At 45.0% G+C, this 22718-nt stretch overlaps 1 protein-coding gene across 1 annotated transcript in view; it reads left to right on the top strand.

Annotated features, from left to right (window-relative positions):
• The window catches only part of FHOD3 (formin homology 2 domain containing 3), a 335498-nt gene that overhangs the window by 39995 nt on the left and 272785 nt on the right, over positions 1-22718 (top strand). The window contains 1 exon segment of the mRNA XM_038770188.1: positions 17343-17407. Coding sequence (XP_038626116.1) covers positions 17343-17407 — 65 coding nt within the window.

Here is a 22718-nt window from a genome sequence, read left to right as displayed (position 1 = left end):
TTTGAGTGTGGTAAAGAACATTCACAGATGAGTTTGAAAAAATGCTCTCCAAAGTCCACTGTAAAGGATTTTGGATTACTTGACTTCTTTGGATTATCTGTGACATCACTAGCCACCATTATCACAAGTATGCAATAGTATATGGTTTGTTATTTAATAATAAAATATATGGCACAGTTTCTGCCACTGCTATTTTAATGGTAATAATTGTGGTATTTAAGTGCCTTCAATGTGTGAAGCACTCTACTAAGCAATGGGCTAGATACAAGATCAGCAGGTCCCACATGGGGCTCACGTTGTAAGCAGGAGGGAGGACAGGTATTTAGTCCCCCTTTACAGATGATGGAACTGAGGCCCAGAAACGTTCAGCGACTTGCCCAAGATCACACAGCAGACAAGTGGCAGAGGCAGGATTAGAACCCAGGCCCTCTGATTCCCAGGTGCCTGATCTTTCCACTAGGTTACACCATTTCTCTGTTCTGTTGAGGCTTCACAGGCTGCTTCTTGTTCATCCCAAATCCGTATCGGATCCATTGTTTACTTCCGTGGCCCCTTTTGCCATAATCCAAACAGTGAATACAGTTACAGGAGGGGACTCTGTGTACTGAGAAACCTGAGCACCTCCAGCGTTCCTTTAAAAGAGGGCAGAGCACGTGTATCGCGTGGGCACTTAGAATTCCTATTTTCTTGACTTTAGGGTCTGTTTGAGATGGGTTTCCATAGTGCTGAGATCACAACACAGATAGGAGGAGGGGTAGAATGTGCCACGATTAGTCTGGAAGCTGAAAAACCTTCCTCCCACCAGGTATTCTTGGGCTTAATAATGACATGTGCTTCTCCGCCCCCCGCCAAATTCCAAAGTCAGTCAGTCAGTCGTATCTATTGAGCACTTATTGTGTGCAGAGCACTGTACTAAGCGCCCGGGAGAATATGCTATAACAATAAACAGACGCATTTCCTGCTCACAACGAGCCCTACTGCTACACCGCAGGGTCGCTTGATTCGAAAACTGATACGCTTTCTTTGGCAAGAGTTTGTGGCCTGCTAGAAATCCAATCTGATGCTCCATAGAGAGGCTCAAGTCACGTTGAATTGATACCCAGATCATCTTATTTGTTTACCCGGTGCGTTTCTACCGGCCAGAACTCCCACCTATTGCCAGCAGTGAACAGCGGGCACCATTCCCAATCGAACGACAACATTGAGGGCAGGCAGGATACGAGAGGCATGGCAACCTAGGACAAGTCGGAGGGCAGATGGAAAACGGTGCCTGGATTCTGCGAGTGAGTTAGTGAGGGCTGAAGCCACCAGATTCCTTAGGATGCTAATCGTAAGGGGGGTTTAATGTTGGCCTTCTTTGGTGCTGCTTGTCCCCATGGGGTGTAATAGTGCTAAGTTGCACTTGGACAGATGGGATTTTTGCTGTTCAGTGATGCCCTCATTGTGTGCATCACCTGATTGAGAGCTACTGCTTGGGTTGCTGGGAATTTTGTGTGTTCGCGCTCTCTCTCTCTCTCTCTCTCTCTCTCTCTTTCTCTCTATCTATCTATCTATCAATCGTATTTATTGAGCTCTTACTCTGTGCAGAGCACTGTACTAAACGCCTGGGAAAGGACAATACAACAGAATTAGCAGACACGTTCCCTGCTCATAACGAGCTTACAAGTCTAGAAGGGGAGACACGTTAAAATAAATACACAATTTATAATGTATAATTGAAAGATGCGCACGTAAAGTACCGCGAGGTTGCGAATAGGGTGAATATCAAATGCCCAAAGATCACAGATCCAAGTGTATAGACCACGCAGAAGGGAGAGGAAAGTTCAGTCATTCATTCAATTCATTCAATGAATGGGAAAGTGGGAAAAAGAGGACTTAATCAGGAAGGCCGGTTGGAGTTGCGAATGGGGTGAATATCAAATGCCCAAAGGTCACAGATCCAAGCTCATAGACCACGTAGAAGGGAGAGGGAACCAGGAAAAAGAGGACTTAATCAGGAAGACCGCTTGGAGATCATGTGATCTCTCTGTGTCTCTGACTCTATCTTTCTCTTTCTCCCGCCTTCCTTTCCTCCCCCTCTCTAGAGAAGCAGCGTGGCTTAGTGGAAAGAGCCCGGGCTTGGGAGTCAGAGGATGTGGGTTCTAATCCTGGCTCCGCCACTAGAATCCAGGTCCTTTTGATTTTCAGGCCTGTGCTCTATCCTCTGGCCCACACTGCTCCTCATGCTACTACTAATCAGTTGTATTTATTGAGCACTTACTGTGTGCAGAGCACTGTACTCAGCGGTTGGGAGAGTACAGTTTAACAGAGTCCATAGATAAGTTCCCTGCCCAGAACGAGTTTGTATAGCTTACTAATACCTTGAATTTCTAGAGCAGCTTGTGACTCTTCCCTGGGGTTTTCACCACACCATCTACGTGCCCTACTGAACATCAGGTGTCTGCCCTGATCCTGGAATTCTGGATTTCTGTGATCCTGGAATTCTGCCAGACCACCAGCACGGAAGCAATCTCAGTCACACCATGCTTCCCTGGGTGGGGCAGCGGAGGCCGGTAGATGACACCAGGATACCCAAACGACTGCTCTTGAATGAGCAGAAAGGGGACACCGGCGAGACGCTTGAAAGGGAAGCGGGGTGTCACGATGGTGGAGAGGGAGGAGATGGCTGCAGAAAGAGAGGGCAGTTTGGGGTAAATAGAGGCTTCAAGAGAAATGGAAACGGATGATTCATTCATTAATTCATTCATTCAATAATATTTATTGAGCACTTACTGTGTGCAGAGCACTGTACTAAGTGCTTGGGAAGTACAAGTTGGTAACACATAGAGACGGTCCCTACCCAACAGTGGGCTCACAGTCTAGAAGGGGGAGACAGACAACAAGACAAAACATATTAACAAAATAAAATAAATAGAATAAATATGTACAAATAAAAGAGTAATAAATACGTACAAACATATATACATATATACAGGTGGTGTGGGGAGGGGAAGGAGGTAAGGCGGGGGATGGGGAGAGGGAGGAGGGGGAGAGGAAGGAGGGGGCTCAGTGTGGGAAGGCCTCCTGGAGGAGGTGAGATCTCAATAGGGCTTTGAAGGGAGAAAGAGAGCTAGCTTGGCGGATGGGTGGAGGGAGGGCATTCCAGGCCAGGGGGATGACATGGGCTGGGGGTCGACGGCGGGACAGGCGAGAACGAGGCACTGCAAGGAGATTAGGATGATGATGGCATTATATTAAGCGTTTACTATGTGTCAAAGCAGCGTTCTGAGCTCTGGAGTAGATGCAAGCTAGTCAGGTTGGACACAGTCCCTGTTCCACCTGGAGCTCACAGTCTTAATCCCCATGTTATAGATGCGGTAACTGAGGCCCGGAGTGGTGAAGTGACTTGCCCAAGATCACACAGTAGACAAGTGGCGGAGCCGGGATTAGAACCCAGGTCCTTCTGACTCCCAGCCCTGTGCTCTGTCGGCTAGGCCATGCAGAGACAGGCATTGTGGATAACGTGCTCAAGATGCAGGACGGTCATTTACACAACAGCCTTGTCTGTTTTCCCAGCCCACATAGATGGAAATCTCACCATCAGTAACGTTATCTCGAAAGCCAAAGGATGGTTACATCAGAGAAGCAGCGTGGCTTTGTGGAAAGAGCACGGGCTTGGGAGTCAGAGGTCCTGGGTTCTAATCCCGGTTCTTCCACTTATCAGCTGTGTGACTTTGGGCAAGTCACTTAACCTCTCTGTGCCTCTGCTACCTCATCTGTAAAATGGGGATGAAGACTGTGAGCCCCACGTGGGACAACCTGATTACCTCATATCTATCCCAGTGCTTAAAACAGTGCTTGGCACATAGTAAGCGCTTAATAAATACCATTATTATTATTACCATTATATGTTTCATGGTCATCAAAGATATAATATTGTGTGTGTGTATCTATACTCTTTTCACTCCTCTAGATTGTAAGTCCATTGTAGGCAGGGAGCGTGTCTACTAGCTGTATTCTACTCTCCCAAATGCTTAGTATAATGCTCTGCACATAATAAGCATTCGATAAATGATTGATCGATTGATTGACTGATACTACTCAGAGGCAGGTATTATTGTCTACATTTTACAGAAGAAGAAAGCGAGGGGTAAGTGACTTGTCCAAGATCACACAGCAGGGTCCGTGGCAAAGCTTGAAGCCACTGTTTCTCCCCTTCCCCCCCCCCCAAATGGTTTTGAACCATTCCTTGTGGTTTTGAACGATTCCTTGTAAACCCATAATTTGCCAAGCTTTCTACTCAAATTAGCTCATGGCTAGGAAGAGACATCTGATTTGGAGTTAACGCTAGCTTGATGAAGGCTCTATGTGTTGCCAACTTGTACTTCCCAAGCGCTTAGTACAGTGCTCTGCACACAGTAAGTGCTCAATAAATACGACTGATGATGATGATGAAGCCAGAAGTGCACTCTCCTTCACTGAGTGGCCAGCGGTGGATTGCAGCCTCTGAGATGGGCGATCGCATCTGCTCCACCCTGGCCAAGCCTCCTCCTCCTCTAAGAAGCAGTGTGGCCTAGTGGCTACGGTCAGAGTAGGCCTAGTGGCCAGGCTCTAGTTGGCCTGGGAGTCAGAAGGTCATGAGTTCTAATCCCGGATTCACCACTTGTCTGCTGTGTGACCTTGGGCAGGGCACTTCACTTCTCTGTGCCTCAGTTACCTCTTGTGTAAAATGGGGATGAAGACTGTGAGCCCCAGGTGGGACAGGGACTATGTCCAACCTGATTGCCTTGTATCTACCCCGGTGCTTAGAACAGTGCTTGGCACAGAGTAAGCACTTAACAAATACCATAGTAAATATTATCATTATTACTTCTTCTCCCCCTGTGTTTCTGCCTGGTCACTTCATAGAGAAGCAGCGTGGCTTAGTGGAAAGAGCATGGGCTTTGGAGTCGGAGGTCACGGGTTCAAATCTCAGCTCTGCCAATTGTCAGCTGTGTGACTTTGGGCAAGTCACTTCACTTCTCTGTGCCTCAGTTACCTCATCTGTATAATGGGGATTAAGACTGTGAGCACCACGTGGAACAACCTGACACAGTCTCTGTGCCACATAGGATTCACAGTCTTAGTCCCCATTTTACAGGTGAGGTAACTGAGGCCCATTCATTCAGTCATTCATTGGTATTTATTGAGCACTTACTGTGTGCAGAGCACCGTACTAAGCACTTGGGAAGTACAAGTCGGGCAACATATAGAGACGGTCCCTACCCAACAATGGGCTCACAGTCTAGAAGGGGGAGACAGACAACGAAACAAAACATGTAGACACATGTCAAAACTGTCTGAATAAATAGAATTATAGCTATTGCCCAAAGTCACACTGCAGACAAGTGGCGGACCCCGGATAGAAGTGTCATCTATCACAGCACCTCAGGGGATCTAGTAAAATCTCATGGATAGCTCTAATGGGTTCTCATTAGTCAGTCATATTTATTAAGCACTTACTGTATGTAGCGCACTATACTAAGCGCTTGGGAGAGGACAATACAACAATATCACAGACACAGTCCCTGCCCACAACGAGCTTACAGTCTGGAGGGGGTGACAGGCATGAATATAAATAAATAAAATTAAAACTGCACAACAATATCACAGACACAGTCCCTGCCCACAACGAGCTTACAGTCTGGAGGGGGTGACAGGCATGAATATAAATAAATAAAATTAAAAATGCAGAAATAAATGCTGTGAGGCTGGGCGGGGCCGTGACCAGCGGTGGGTTTTGGGGTAAAGCCTACTTTTAGGATTCGTTGTGGGCAGGAATGTATCTGTTGTAATATACTCTCCCAAGCGCTTAGTACAGTGCTTTGCACACAGTATGCACTCAATAAATGATTGAGTGAATGAATGAGTAGGATACCGGTTCATTTCATGGGAAGCAGCATGGCTCAGTGGAAAGAGCATGGGCTTTGGCGTCAGAGGTCATGGGTTCAAACCCCGACTCCGCCAATTGTCAGCTGTGTGACTTTGGGCAAGTCGCTTCACTTCTCTGTGCCTCAGTTACCACATCTGTAAAATGGGGATTATGACTGTGAGCCCCCCGTGGGACAACCAGATCACCTTGTAACCTCCCCAGCGCTTAGAACAGTGCTTTGCGCATAGTAAGCGCTTAATAAATGCCATTATTATTATTATTATTATTATTATTATTATTTCTGGTATCCTGTGCTCCTCAGATCTGTGAACTCCAGCTATTTGTAAGAGATTGAGGGCGAGGTGTTCGGTTGTCAGAAAAGTGATGAAAGGCTACATTGTCCCAAGCAGGAAGAATTAAGCAGGAGAGTAAAGTATGATTATTAAAAAAAGCCCACAAAAAACTGCTCTTGGTGACCGGAGTGGTGGGTAGACAAGAATGGGGGAAGTCAAGCAGGGAAGGGCCGAATGTTTGCATCATTTGCTGTAATTAGAAAGATGAAATGAATGATGTTTCTCAACAACTAAGAGGAAAAATAACAACTAATACCCCCCCCCCCCTTTTTTTTTTGGCTGGGAAGCCTTAAAGTACATCAGTAAATGTGTATCTTGTGGCTTGCGTCATTTTGGAAGAGATGCTACTTCCTGCCAAAATATAAAAATAAATGAAGTCAATTTATGATAAACTGCCTGGACTTGTCTCTCCCTTGATAAATTTTGATGTGGTGTTTGCAGCTAGGTTTCCAAAACAGTCAACCCTGCATACCCTTAGTCCGTGTCTGCATTTTATAGAGTTTTACCTGGCTAATGCCAAGAATAAAAAGGAAGGTGGGGAAAAAAAAACAAAAGTCACCCCACTACATTTTATTTTTTCTGGTATTTGTTAAGTGTTTGTTATGTACCAGGCCCTCTACTGAGTGCTGGGATAGATATAAAGTTATCAGTTTGGACACAGCCCCTATCCCACATGGGGCTCACAGTCTTAACCCCCATTTAACAGATGAAGTTACTGACGCACGGAGAAGCGAAGTGAGGTGCCCGGCGTTACACAGCAGACAAGTGGAGTAGCCGGGATTAGAACCCAGATTCTTCCGACTCCCACGGCCGTGCTGTATCCATTAGGCCACACTACTTCTCTAAAGCAATTAAAGGTCTGGGATAATTGGTGGGGACACAGGGCGTGGGAGAAGTAATGTTGGTCCGGGGAAGGAAGGGCAGCAAGGATGAATTTTGAGTGACTAATATTGGCCTGAGTTTTCTCCAAAAGCACAAATTCATTCATTCAATCAATTGTATTTATTGAGCGCTTACTTGAGCAAGAGTGATCCAAGCCTAGGGGTTGGTGGGGCGAGATCAATGGATGAAGGCATTGAGTTTGGTGAGCAGGGGGTTGCTGAGGACATGAGTATGTACATCGAGAGAAAGCTTTGGGTTAGCAGAATCCAAGTGAGGCGGGATGGTCTGGACTAAGTGGAGAGGAGCTAGAGATAGGTCCATGTGAGAGGAGGGGGCAGTTTTGTGGAAAGGAGAAGTGTGGGAGACAAAGCATATTAGGAGAGGGGGATTTTAACGCAAATCGTTCAGCAGACTGAGTTGTCCCGTCAAGATCCCTCCTTGTAAGGTTTCCGTTTCATTGATACTGATGGCATTTGTTAAGCGCTTACTTCGTGTCAAGCACTGTTCTAAGAGCTGGGTTAGATACAAACTAATCAAGTTGGACACAGTCCCTATCCCACGTGGGGCTCACCATCTTAATCCCCATTTTACAGATGAGGGAAGTGAGGCCCAGAGAATGAACTGTCTTGCCCAAGGTCACAGAGCAGACCAGTAGCGGAGTTGGGATTAGAAACCAGGTCCTTCTGACTCCCAGTTTCATTAGTTATCCTTCCCCTACTATGAGCATTTCATTCTATACTGTTGGAGCAATAGGGCAAATTCTATCTTGGGAGATTCCAGTATGTTTCTAACCTCAACAGACCAACTTCTCCCAGAGACAAGAACGATGGGGTATCAGGGACACTGATTAAATGGAACTAGTCAATCGTGGTCATGACTGTGCAGAAAACCGTATTAAGTGGTTGGGAAAGTACAACAGAATAAGTTGACATGATCCCTGCCTTCAAGAAACTTAAATTCTAGCAAATATTGAACAAGAATCTGTGACCAGTGACAAGAAACTACCCTGCTTATGGATATTAATCCGAGTTTCGAATAGCCTGGTTTCCATGCCCAAGGGAGCCTGGTTTTTCTATCTGCCACAAGGAATCTCCCTTAGAAGATCTTCATTCACTGATTCATTCAATTGTATTTATTAAGCACTTACTGTGTGCAGAGCACTGTACTAAGCACTTGGGAGAGTACAATATAACAATAAATAGACACATTCCCTGCCCACAACGAGCTAATCCAGAGGGAAGGGAGTAGTAGCATGGCCTAGCAGATATTCATTCATTCAGTCAGTCATAATTATTGAGCATTTACTGTGTGTAGAGCACTGTACTAAGTGATCGGAAAGTATAATTCAGCAACAAAGAGAGACAATCTCTGCCCACAATAGGTTTACAGTCTAGAAGCGGGGAGAAGTCTAGAAGGGGGGAAGATAGAGCACAGACATGGGAATCAGAAGGACCTGGGTTCTAATCCCTAATTGCCACTTGTCTGCAAGTCACTTCACTTCTCTGTGCCTCAGTTCCCTCAAATGTAAAATGAGAATTAAGACTGGGATCCCCATGTGGGACAGGGATTTTGTCCAACCTGACTGCCTTTTCTACCCCAGGGTTAGAACAGTGCCTGGCAAATAGTAAGTGCTTAACAAATACCATGAAAAAAACAAAAGGTAGCCGCTGCCAGGCACACCTGGAGCTCGTTGGCTGAAGAACTCAGGTGTTGCCCATTTAGACTTTAAATTGGCCATCTTCGCCCTCCATTTCAGGAAGGAACTGAGCTTATGGGGGGATCGCTGCAGTTGAAATTGATTGCGAATGGTTTCTGGAAATGGTTTTTCTTGTCTACCATCACTGATTCCTTTTCCCAACGGCTCCCTGTCCACCCTGGGAATGATCATAATTCAACACTGCGCTGTATGAATTTTCTATCCCAGGGTTAGAACAGTGCCTGGTAAATAGTAAGCACTTAACAAATACCATTAAAAAAAAAGGTAGCTGCTGCCAGTCACACCTGGAGCTCATTGGCTGAAGAACTCAGGTGTTGCCCATTTAGACTTTGTTAGCCGTCTTGGCCCTCCATTTCAGGAAGGAACTGAGCTTGTGGGTGATCACTGGAGTTGAAATTGATTGTCAGTGGTTTCTGGAAATGGTTTTTCTTGTCTACCATCAACGATTCCTTTTTCCAATGGCTCCCTGTCCACCCTGCGGATGACCACAGTTCAACAGTGTGATGTATGGATTCTTACAAGTCAGCAGTCTGCAAAAGAGGTGGGTCCAGAGCAGTAGAGGTTGCTTACAAATGTATTCTGTGACTGCAGGGCCACGGACAATTTTGGCTTTTTCTGGGCTGTTCACTTATTTAAGTGTTAGGATTGTAACTTTGGAGCAATTAAGATGGCTTTAAGTGAAGTGGTGTGGCTTAGTGCCAAGGGCAATGGCCTGGGAATTTGAGGACCTTCATTCAATTGTATTTATTGAGTACTTAATATGTGCAAAGCGCTGTACTAAGTGCTTGGGAGAACACAATATAATAGTAAAAAGATAGTGGGTTTTAATCCCACCTCCACCACTTCTCTGCTATTTGACCTTGTGAAATATACTTAATTTTTCTCTGCCTCAGTTCCTTCATGTGTAAAATGGGGGTTCAGTCCCTGTTCTCCCTCCCATTTAGACCACGAGCCCCATGATGATTTTGTATTTACCCCAGTGCTTGGTACATGGTAAGTGCTTAACAAAAAATGAAATTATTATGTCAATAGTTTGGAAGTTTTTCAGGAAAATAACTGTCCTGGAGAATTACTCCTTTGTCTCTGGTTTGACCTCTCTAGTGGGAACCTCATAAAGCCTGCTTTATTTTCATTTGTGGGGACCTACTGATTCCTGTTCTGGTAAAATGAGGCATAATTCTATAAGGAATGGGCTTTCTTTAATATTTGTTGCAGGGATGGAACAAACTAGAGAGAAGAATGATGTCCACTAGATCATATTTATTGAGTCCTTATTGTGTGCAGAGTACTGTACTGAGCACCTGAAAGAGTCCAGTAGAACAGAGTTGATAGACATGTTCCCTTCCCAAGTTGAGTTTATGGTGTAGAGGGGGACACAGACATTAATATAAATAAATTACAGATATAGACTTAAGTGCTGTGGGGTTGAGGGAGGGTGAATAAAGGGTGCCAATACAAGTACAATGACCAGTGAGTTTTCCTTTCAATTGCTCCTGGGTCCTGTTTGAGACCCCCCCCCAAAATACTCTTGGTTTTCCCTTCATTCACCCCCACCCCTCCTGATCTTAGATTATTTTCAATGCACCATTTTCCCCCCACCCCCACGCTGTTGTGTATAAAAATTGGAAGCAGCCTGGCTTAGAGGGAAGTGCACAGGGCTGGGAACATTAAGCGCTTAGTACAGTGCTCTGCACACAGTAAGCACTCAATAAATACGATTGATAGGGAAGCAGCATGGCTTAGCGGAAAGAGCCCGGGCTTTGAAGTCAGAGGTCATCGGTTCAAATCCCGGCTCTGCCACTTGTCAGCTGTGTGACTTTGGGCAAGTCACTTCACTTCTCTGGGCCTCAGTTACCTCCTCTGTAAAATGGGGATTAAGACTGTGAGCCCCACGTGGGACAACCTGATCACCTTGTAAATTCCCCAGCGCTTAGAACAGTGCTTTGCACATAGTAAGTGCTTAATAAATGCCATTATTATTATTATTATTATGAAGATCTAGGTTCTAATTCTGACTTTGCCATTTGCCTAGATGGTCAGCTCATTGAGGACAGGGAAAGTGAATACCAACTCTGTACTGTATTCTCCCAAACTCTTAATAATAATGATGGTATTAGTGAAGTGTTTACTATGTGCTAAGCTCTGGGGTAGATACAGAGTAATCAGGTTCTCCCAAGTGGGGCTCACAGTCTTAACCCCTATTTTACAAATGAGGTAATTGAGGCACAGAGAAGTTAAGTGGCTTGCCCAAAGTCACACAGCTGACAAAGGGTGGAGTGTTCTGCACATAGTAAGTGCTCAATCAATGCCCTTGCAGCGTGGCTTAGTGGAAAGAACCCAGACTTGGGAGTCAGGGGTCATGGGTTCTAATCCCCTCTTCCAACTGTCTGCTGTGTGACCTTGGGCAAGTCACTTAACTTCTCTGTGCCTCAGTTCCCTCATTTGTAAAATGGGGATTAAGGCTGTGAACCCTACGTAGGACAACCTGATGACCTTGTATATACCCTAGTACTTAGAACAGTGCTTGGCACATAGTAAATGCTTAACAAATACCATCATTATTAAGTCGCTTCTCTATGCTTCAGTTTCCTCATTGGTAATATGGGGATTCTATATGTGTTTCCCCTTCAGAGTGTGAGCCCCATGTCTGACCTATTTCTTAGCTACCTCAGTGCTTAGTACAGTGCTTGTCACTTCGTAAATGCCTAATGAATGCCACCATTATTGTACTTGCCCAGGAGCTTAATGCAGTGCTCTGCACCCAGTAAGTTCTCAAAAATACCACTTATCGAATATTAGGCTAGGTTTAGCCCCTCTAGACCATAAGGTTGTTATGGGCAGAGAAAGTGTCTCCTAATTCTGTTGTGCTTGGTACAGTACTCTGCATATAATAAGCGCTAAATAAATATGGCAGATTGATTCATATGTGAGGCCAGCCAGCGTCCAGTTCCTCTAATCAATCAATGATATTTATTGAGCACCTACCACAGAGGACTGTATTGAGCACTGAGTGCTAGGGATCCTGGTGATGTTGGATTTGGAATCCTGGGATATATGGGCTTGGGTCTTTCTCAGTATTGGGTGGTGTTTGCTTTCTCTCTTTTTTATGGTATTATTTAAGCACTTTCTATGTGTTTAAGTGGTATATTAAGCGCTGGGGTAAGTCCCAGACTAAGTCCCTGATCCACATGGGGCTCCCAGTTTTAATCCCCATTTTATGGATGAGGCAACTGAGGCACAGAGAAGTGAATTGAAGTCCAAGGTGACCCAGCAGATGAGTGCAGGAGTCAGGATTAGAACTCAGGTCCTTCTGACTCCAAGGCCTGTGCTCTAGCAGCTAGGCCACGCTGCTTTCTCTGTAACTTTGTTCGACATTTGCGACCTCCCAGTTTCCCCTTGGGTTGAGTTTTATTTGGGATTTTCACACAGCAGATAGGGAATGAATGATGTGTTCTAGCTTGTTCTTGTTGAGAATGCAAACTATTCTTAGCAGTTGGGGTAGTTATCATGTTTAGCTTTTTGGGAAATGATGTACTAAGCTCAGCTGCCTTTTGGCTATGGGTGTGCCAAAGTTCAAGTCGGTTTCAACGTACTACAGACACCTACTGATTGAGTGAAATACCATGTAGACTTTTCAAAAGGCTGAGGAGTCGGTAGACCTGGGTTCTAATCCTGGCCCCGCCACTTATTTGCTGTGTGACCTTGGGCAAGTTGCTTCACTTCTCTGTACCTGTTACCTCACCGGTAAAATGGGGATTAAGACTGTGAGCCCCATGTGAGACGGGCTGTGTCCAATCTGGCTTGTAATAATAATATTCATTTTGGTACTTGTTAAGCACTTACTATGTGCAAAGCACTGTTCTAAGTGCTGGGGAGAATACAAGGTGATCAGGTTGTCCCATGTGGGGCTCACAATCTTAATCCCCATTTTACAGATGAGATAACTGAGGCCCAGAGAAGTGAAGTGACCCCACCTTCACCCCACCTCTCCCCACCTTCAAATCCTATTAAAAGCACATCTCCAAGAGGCATTCCCCAACTAAGTCCTCATTTCCTCTTCTCCCTCTCGCATCACATTTGCACCCTTTATTCACCCCTCTCACAGGGTCCATAAATCCATAATTCATTTATATTAATGTCTGTCTCCCCCCTCCCCGGAGTATAAGCTCATTGTGGTCAGGGAATGTGTCTGTTTATTGTTGTACTGTACTCTCTCTCCCAAGGTCAAGGTGCAGTGCTCTGCACACAGTAAGCATTCAATAAATGCAATTGATCATCTTGGAATCACTCTCCTGCATTCGTTCTCTCTTTCCCACTTATTCATCTCTGTGTTTCTCTCTCCCTGTCTCCCTTCCCTGCTGGCTCTTCTCTATCATAAAATGTCACCCAGTCATTTTCAGTCAAACCAAATATGGTTTGAAACAGATTGAATGATGATACAATCATCATTAGAGAAGCAGCGTGGCTCAGTGGAAAAGAGCATGGGCTTTGGAGTCAGAGGTCATGGGTTCAAATCCCAGCTCTGCCAATTGTCAGTTGTGTGACTTTGGGCAAATCACTTAACTTCTCTGTGCCTCAGTTCCCTCATCTGTAAAATGGGGATTAAGACTGTGAGCCCCCGTGGGACAACCTGATTACCTTGTAACCTCCCCAGTGCTTAGAACAGTGCTTTGCACATAGTAAGCACTTAATAAATGCCATTATTATTATTATTATTATTATACAAAACTATCACATTGGTGTTGAGCCATGGCGCGAATCAATGGAGAGCGTACATGGTAGACTCAAGTCTGAGAGCAATTCGTATCTCTCTATCGAAACATCCTGTGGTTTTCTGTTATGCCTCTGACAGAACCTCTGCAGTGTGCCATATGGATTTATTAGATTAGAAGAAGTTTGAGGAAGATAAAGTGAAGCTTTGAGAGAGCCCAAGGAGTGTGTGATTTTTGAAGGAAGCGAAGGACCCCTACTCTGGAATCTGAAATGAACTCAATTCACTGGTGCCCCCTCACCAACCCAAAAAAAAAGTTTTTTTTGTAAGGTTGCTGATGGCCAAGTACATATTCCCTCCAATGTCCCCTGGGTGCCAGGTAGTTTGAAAGGAAGTCTTTCATGGTTGGATTTATTGGCCCATGAGGTGGTAAACTTAACATCCAGAAACATTTTGTCAGTTTCCTGACAGGGAATGAGGAAGTACTTTCTGCAACATTCCTGTCCATAAGGAGGAGGGTCCTGGTGCAGTCCCTGGCTTCCTTGCTGCCCATCCTCTTCCTCTGCCTCCCCTTCCCCCTTCCCTAGCCCAAGGAGCTCTACAGCAGACATAAGGCTGGGTCTCAATCATTCATTCATTCAATCGTATTTATTGAGCGCTTAAACTGTGTGCAGAGCACTGTACTAAGCACTTGGGAAGTACAATTTGGCAACCTATAGAGACGGTCCCTACCCAACAATGGGCTCACAGTCTAGAAGGGGGAGGCAGACAACAAAACATGTAGACAGGTGTCAAAACTGCTAGAATAAATAGAAGTATAGCTATATGCACATCATTAATAAAATAGGGTAGTAAATATGTACAAGTAAAATAAATATATACAAGATGGACAAGCCAGGTGTTTGCAAACCATCACTATAATTCCTTCCCATCCCAGTGGCTTAGTGGATAGAGCATGGGCCTGAGTCAGAAGATCATGGGTTCTAATCACAGCTCTGCCACTTCTCTGCTGTGTGACTTTGGCCAAGTCACTTAGCAGACTGGCTCCAACACTGAATAACTGCGACACCCTTATCTCTGGGCCTAAGTTTCTTTGTCTATTAATCAAGAAATCAATGGTATTTCCTGAGCACAAAACACTGAACTAAGGGCTTAGGAGAGTATCACTGAAGCAAGACTTCTTTTCTGATCTCAAGGGGCTACTGTCTAATAGAGGGATATAGCCCTAAATTACTAGCAGTTAGGAGAAATAAATCACGCTCTCTGTCCCCAGATATTCTTCCAGGCTGTTCAGAGGACCTAGGAATCTAATTCCTGCTTTACCATTTGCCTGCTGTGTGTCGTTGGGCAAGTCATTTAATGTCTCTGGGTCTGGGTCCTCTAGTCTGTAAACTCATTATGGGCTGGGAACGTGTCTGCTGATTGTTGTACTCTCCCAGTTGCTTAGTACAGTGCTCTGGGTCTAGTAAGTGCTCAATAAATACTCAATAAATTGAGTGATTAGTTACCTCATCTGTAAAATGGAGATGAAGACTGTGGGACATGGATTGTCCAACCTGTTTATCTTGCATCTACTCCAGTGCCTGGCTCATCCGAAGAGTGTTATAAATACCATTTTTTTTTTAAAAAGGCATGATTCAGCATCAGAATGCCTTTCGAGTAGAGGTTTGCGTGCTGCCTTCCATGACTAAATTCATTACATGCTTTTCTATTTAAAGTGCTTTTTTTAAAAAAAAATTTTGTCTATTGGGGTGTGGGGAATTTGGATGTTAGGGTGGTGTCCTAGGCATTCAGGTGTCACGTTGAGGACCCACGGCCGCTGTTGGCAGCAAAGATTATCACCACCCCCGCTTGCTTTGAAGGTGATGATCCGACTCGGTCTTTTTCAATGTTTTTTGTTCTCATTGGTTTTCTCTGGGAACTCTTGCAAGCCCGCCAGGTCAAAGAACGGGCATTGGCTGGTGGCCCTGTGCCAGGGCTGGCCCACCACTCTGTGTTTTTGTTTAACGGAGGAAAATGGTTTCAAACTCACAGGAGCCTTAGGTCCGCGCAGCCCCACCAACCTGGATGGGTTTTCCCACCATTTATTCTGAATTTTATTCAGCCCCCAGCATTTGGACGAATATTTGTACACAAACACTTTTCCAACTCCGTCAACCTCTTCTGTCAGTACTGACCACGAAAACTGTCCTCTGTCGAACAGTTTTGATGCCTAGAGTATTTTTTATTTCTTTTTGCCAGAGGGAACCCATGTGATGTTTTTTTTTTCTCTGTAATGAGTAACTATAATCCCACACATGATGCACTGTGCCTTATCCCCCCGCCCCCCTCCTTGAAGGAACTTGATTTCAGGGAGGATTCAGGTTCAGGTCAACATCAGGCCTGGAGCTCAGAGCCACAAAATAAATTTCGCCCGAACAGGTTAACTATTTGTTTCTTAGAGAAGCCTCATGGCCTAGTGGAAGACGCTTAGTACAGAGCTCCACACCACGGTAAATACTACTGATGATGAAAGATCATGGGCCTGGGAGTTGGAGGACCTGGGTTCTAATCCCAGCTCCACCACTCCTCTGGTGTGTGACCTTGGGCAAGTGGTTTAACTTCTCTGTGCCTCAGTTCCCTTATTTGCAACATGAGGATTCAGTAACCTGTTCTCCCTTCTCTTTAGGCCATGAACCCCATGTGGGACCTTGGTTATCTTGTATTCACCACAGTGCTTGGTACATAGTAAGCACTTAACAAATATTATTTCTTAGAGTTTAATGTTTACCAGAAAAGAAAATGGTCTCTTCTTCCTAGCAAACTTTGCGAGGAAGTGGTTCCCTTTCCTCTTCAAATCATATAAAAATGGGGACTGAATTTTAGTTCTTGGAAAGTACAACCCTATTAAATGATTATATTTGACTTTACTCTGGCCAGAGTCCTGAACTAAGCACTTGAGAGTATTATACAGTAGAGTTAAGTAGAAAAGGAGTTTACAGTCTAGTCGGGGAGGCAGACACTTAAAACAAATTACGGATCGGGAGAAGCGGCATTTCAGAGATGTTGACATTAGTGCTCTGAGTAGAGCTCTGGGGTGAAATCTTACTGTTTAGCAGGTGAGGATTCAAGTGCAAAGGTGATGCGGAAATGTTGAAGTTCAGTAGAGATGGAAACAGCATTGTCTAGTGGAAAGAACAGAGGCCCTGAGGGTCAGAAGGACCTGGGTTCTAATCCCGGCTCCGCCACTTGGCTGCTGTGTTACCTTGGGCAAGTCGCTTCATTTTTCTGGGCCTCAGTTTCCTCATCGACCCAATGGGGGTTCAGTACCCGTTATTTGTATTAATGCCCGTCTCCCCCTAGAGACTGTAAGCTTGTTGTGAGCAGGGAACGTGTCTGTTTGTTATAGTGTACCCTCCCAAGCGCTTAGTACAGTGTTTTGTATACAGTAAGCACTCATATAATTGAATGAATGCTCTCCCTCCTACTTACATTGGGAGCCCCATGTGGGGCCTGATTATCCTGCATTGATCCCAGAACTTAGTACAGTGCTTGGCACATTGTGTGTGTGTGTGTGTGTGTGTGTGTGTGTGTGTGTGTGTATATATATATATATATATATATATATATATATATATATAGTATATAGTAAGGGCTTTACAAATACAATTGTTACCACAATTATTACTTAGAGAAACTAGCCCTTAGTGGGTGTCCTTGGTTTCTAGTAACTAGGGTTTCTTAAACATGGTACACATCTCTCTGCCATTAGAGATTTTGGTACTAACACTGTATTTTCTCTTTCTTTAGCAGGAGCAAGAAGCAAAGTATAATCCTGAGGACCCAGCTCTCAGTGCGAGTTCACGCCTGTATTGGTGAGTAAAATTCCCCACCTCTACGGATGGTGATGAAGGAAATGGCATTCTTGGTACTTGATGTATTGACCTTTAAAATTGGGCGCATGAGCAGTGCTTCCGAGAGCAAAACGGAAATATCTTGCGCGTCTCTTTTATTGTGTCTGTTTCCTCTTGGTTAAAACATCAAAGAAAACCAAGGAAAAAACAGACCTGTGTTAGGGGAGATCCAAAAAGAACTTGGGAAATCCAATTTAGCTGTGTTTCCTACGTCTGGTTATCCTGTGTGGATGGGATTGAGAGAGTGCTGGGACTTGCTTGCGAACAGTAAAACAAGGTGTTGTATAAGCCCCTGAATGAGGGCTGTTGGTGTTATTTTGATAAGGCTGTAGAAGACTCACTAAACCATAGTAACAATCCTATTTAATGATATATGTGTGACACTCCCCCATCTCACCTGATCATTTGCAAGGAGGAGAAAAAGGGGGCGTGGAGGAAGGTTGAGTGGACATTTTAGACTGTGAACCCACTATTGGGTAGGGACTGTCTCTATATGTTGCCAACTTGTACTTCCCAAGCGCTTAGTACAGTGCTCTGCACACAGTAAGCGTTCAATAAATACGATTGATGATGATGATGATGGACATACGAGCTTGGAAACAGAGGCTACGGTGAAATAAGCAGGGTTGTGGAAGAGGCCACAAAGCAGATGGGAAAGGGGTGGGAGTGAATGTCGAGGAGGGTGCTCAAAGTGGGAGACATGAGCCCTGGGTTAGGGAGAAAGGGGGGGCGGGGGGAGGACAGTCTGCCAAACAATGTGGAAAGGTGCAGATCGGCAGGTGGAAAGATGGAGAGAAAGGTGAGAACCTTGCAGGGATTGCTTTAAATCATCGAGGTCTAACCTAGGACCGAACCAGATGCCACGAGTTTCTTGTTCTCCTAGTCCTAGACCCCCATTCCCCAGGACCATCTGGCCATTCAAAGTTCCTGCTGCCAGCTGCCCTGCAAAGCCAGAGGATTCTGTAATGGATGGTCAATCGCTGTGCGATGAGCGATTTCAGAGTGATGGGGAACTGTGGAGAGGTCAGCCACACAAAGCCTGGAGGGAGTGGTCTTAGAGATTTGATCATTAGTCAATTCACCGAGAGCTTACTGTGTACAGCGTGGTAATAATAACTGTGGTATTTAAATGCTTATTTTGTGTCAAACACTGTATTAAGCGCTGGGGTGGATGCAAGATGCTTCGCTGCTTCATATCTGGACAGAAGAAGATCACTCAGGGCTGAAGTTCTTCTTGCCTGCTGAACCCCGATATAAATGACCAGTTGCTCAAAGAAATAATAATTATGGTATTTGTTAAGTGCTTACTATGTGCCAAGCACTGTTGTAAGTGCGGGGTTAGATACAAGGTCATCAGGTTGGACACAATCCCTGTCCCACGTGGGGCTCATAGTCGCAATCCTCATTTTACAGATGAGGAAACTGAGGCCCAGAGGAGTGAAGCGACTTGCCCAAGAACACACAGCAGACAAGTGGCGGGGCTGGGATTAGTACCCATGACCTTTTGACTCCCATCCACTATGCCATGCTGCTTCCCCTTAGCACAGCATACTGTACTGAGCGCTTGGGAGAGTGCAGTGTAACAAAATTGGTAGCATGTTCCCTGTCTGCAAGGAGTTTACAGTCTAGAAGGGGAGTAAATGTGGGAAAGGGGTCTGGAAATGTAGCAACTGACTCCTATGCAGCATCCTGGGATAAATTTCCCCTTTATCATTAAGAGATGCAGCTTTGACTTGCTCTTTTGAGTCCAGGGCCAGTCCGGAATATGCCAGACAGTCATCTGAGAATAATAATCATCATCAATCATATTTATTGAGCGCTTACTATGTGCAGAGCACTGTACTAAGCGCTTGGGAAGTACAAATTGGCAACATAATAATAATGATGGTGTTAAGTGCTTACTATGTGCAAAGCACTGTTCTAAGCGCTGGGGAGGTTACAAGGTGATCAGGTTGTCCCATGGGGGGCTCACAATTTTAATCCCCATTTTATAGATGAGATAACTGAGGCACAGAGAAGTGAAGTGACTTGCCCAAAGTCACACAGCTGACAGTTGGCGGAGCGGGGATTTGAACCCATGACCTCTGACTCCAAAGCCCATGCTCTTTTCCACTGAGCCATGCTGCTTCTCTAAGAAACAGCATGGCCTAGTGGATAGAGAACAGGCCTGGGAATCAGAAGTCATCTCTTCTAAACTTGGCACCGCTGCTTGTCTGCTGTGGGACCTTGGGCAAGTCACTTAACTTCTCTGTGCCTTAGTTACCTCATCTGTAAAATGGGGATTGAGAATGTGAGCCCCACGTGGGTTAGGGACTGTGTCCAACCTGATGACCTTGTATCTAACCCCGCACTTACAACAGTGCTTGGCACATAGTAAGCACTTAGCAAATACCATAATTATTATTTCTTTGAGCAATTGGTCATTTATATCGGGGTTCAGCAGGCAAGAAGAACTTCAGCCCTGAGTGATCTTCTTCTGTCCAGATATGAAGCAGCGAAGCAGCTTCTTCTCCTGTCCAGATATGAAGCAGAGAAGCAGCGTGGCTCAGTGGAAAGAGCATGGGCTTTGGAGTCAGTGGTCATGGGTTCAAATCCCGGCTCTGTCAGTTGTCAGCTGTGTGACTTTGGGCAAGTCACTTAACTTCTCTGCGCCTCAGTTACTTCATCTGTAAAATGGGGATTGACTGTGAGCCCCCTGTGGGACAACCTGATCACCTTGTAACCTCCCAGCACTTAGAACAGTGCTTTGCACATAGTAAGTGCTTAATAAATGCCATCATTATTATTATTATTATATGAATAAGGGGTTCATATCAGCAGGAAGGTAGCAGCTCTCTACTGCTTCTGTGGGCTAAGTTCCAAGCGGGAGCAATTTGAGGTAAAGCAAGGACCTGGGTTCTAATCTCAGCCCCGCCACTTGTCTGCTGGATGACCTTGGGCAAGTCACTTCTCTGGGCCTCAGTTATCTCATCTATAAAATGGAGATTAAGACCGTGAGCCCCACGTGGGACAGGGATTGTGTCCAACTCGATTTGCTTGTATCCATCCCTGTGCTTAGTACAGTGCCTGACACACAGTAAGGGAAAGACAAATCTCCACAGAGGTCCGGCCCAGGAATCCCAAGTTGTCAGGAATGATTTCCTAAAGAAATGAGGCTTGAAGATGACACTTAAGGAGAGGAAGAAGCTTTAGTAAAATCCCTCACTTCTACGTCCCTTGTGCAGTTCTTCTCCCCGATCCCCAGTGAGAGAGGGGAAACTGCGGGCAAGAAATAAATTCACAGGAAGATAGAAAAGTCACTTAGCAGCCGCCTGCATCCCAAATCCTTCCTGTTTTATATTCAGGCATCTAGATGTGTTCAGTCAATCTCCGTGACCAGGACTGTGGGGAACGCAAGAGTCTTCTAAAATCTCTTCCCCAGAGGGACAGGCCAGACACTCAGAATATAGAGTGTTCACTTAATAATAATAATAATAGTAATTATTATTATTATGGTATTTAAGTATGTTCACATCATAATAATACTTATTATGATATTTAAGTACTTTATGCCAGGCACTGTTCTAAAGCACTGGGGTGGATTCAAGCAAATCAGATTGGACACAGTCCCTGTCCCATGTGGGGCTCACAATCTCAATCCCCATTTTACAGATGAGGTACCTGAGGCCCAGATAAGTGAAGTGACTTACCCAAGGTCCCACAGTGGACAAGTGTTGGAGCTGGGATTAGAAACCTCAGATTTCCAAGCCCGGGCCTTGCCGCCACGTTGTCCCCTGAACTCTCTAGCCCTGTGGTTCTTCCTCACATTTTACAGTCCAGGAATTTGGTCTTGAGGGCAAGCCTACGTGGATTGATGATGGCCTATGTTCTAGGGCTTAAATCATCGTCTTCTGGGTGACAGAAGGCAAGATGGCTATCGGGAGAAAAATTAATTCAGTAAAACAGTTTACAAGGAAACTCCAGGTTTGCCAAGAAAATAAAATCCTGGAAATAGAAACCAGGTTCCTTAAATCGGAACAGTTGCTTCTGCCGTTCCCTGCAGATGACTGTCCTTGCTCTGCAGGTCGATCTCGTTTGTCCGGCATAATGTGGGATTTGATTGCTGGTCTCCGATAATTAGAGCGGACCCGATGAGAATTCTCTGTGGGGTTTTCATTTCAGAATCTCCTTCCTGTGGTGATGATCACAGGTCAGAATACATCTCAGGTAACCTTGGCAGCGAAATCTCGGGTGTTGGAAGCTAGTTCTGATGGCCACTGGAAAGAAGAGGGAAAGAAAGCCAATAAAAACCGGTGCTTCATGGAAGCTGTTTAAGGATTAGGTGCTCGCAAATGTGATTTACAGCCTGAATCAGAGGCTCAAAGTAGAGGCAGTCTTAGGGTTCTTTGTGGGGCATTTCACAGGATTCTGTTCAGTGTTAGAAATGCCTAATAGGAAACATTTTGAACTTGAAAGAGTAAGCATGTGGAGAGCATTAGCAGTTGGGCCAAACGTGCAACCAATTCTGATTTAATTTAGAAGGAAAAGAGGTGCCTTGAGAATTTGTCAGAAGCACTGTGGAGAGTTCATTCACTGATAATAACAAAAAAGCGAAGGAGTTATGGGAAAAAAAGTTCACTAGATATCTTTTCTGCTTAATTGGAAAGGAAAAGATGATGAATTCTGTTCTTAACTGGACACAATAGAAGTGTTAATGCAGATATACGTCACTTATGTGTGTTCTTTATCTGCTACTCCTGGCCACAGAGTACTTCTTAAGCTCAAGGTCTGGTTGAAATCCACATTTGGTCCATTGGGTCACTAGTGCTGGACCTGTGAACCCCCTCCTTCGGGTTTTGGGTAGCCCCTAGGCCCATTGTTCCAAGATGGTTCTCAAAATGGTGCTTGTTCCTCTCCCTTCCCTTGGGACACGGTGCCCTTGACATTCCTAAAATCAACTAGTGATTTGGAACCCCATCACCCAGACCTGATTCTCACCCCTGGGGGGCCGGGGGGGTCACCTCCCACAACAAGGAAGTTGTCTGTCTGGAAGGTGGAAGGAGGGAAAAGTCCAGAGTCCATTTGAGAGAAGCAGTTTGGGCCTAATGGATAGAGCCTGGGTCCTAAGCCCTCATGCGCTTAAGCCTCTATTTATTTTTTTTTTTTTAATGGTATTTGTTAAATACTTCCTATGTTAAAAGCACGGTTTTAGGGAAGTCTAATTTTATCAGGTTGGACACAGACTGTAAGCCCATGTGGACTGGGAACTGAATTGGAGGGAGGAAGATTTAAT

The sequence above is a fragment of the Tachyglossus aculeatus genome, chromosome X3 (genome assembly GCF_015852505.1).
Source record: "Tachyglossus aculeatus isolate mTacAcu1 chromosome X3, mTacAcu1.pri, whole genome shotgun sequence".
Taxonomy (NCBI): Eukaryota; Metazoa; Chordata; class Mammalia; order Monotremata; family Tachyglossidae; genus Tachyglossus; species Tachyglossus aculeatus.
This window is presented reverse-complemented; position numbering and strand designations above follow the sequence as displayed.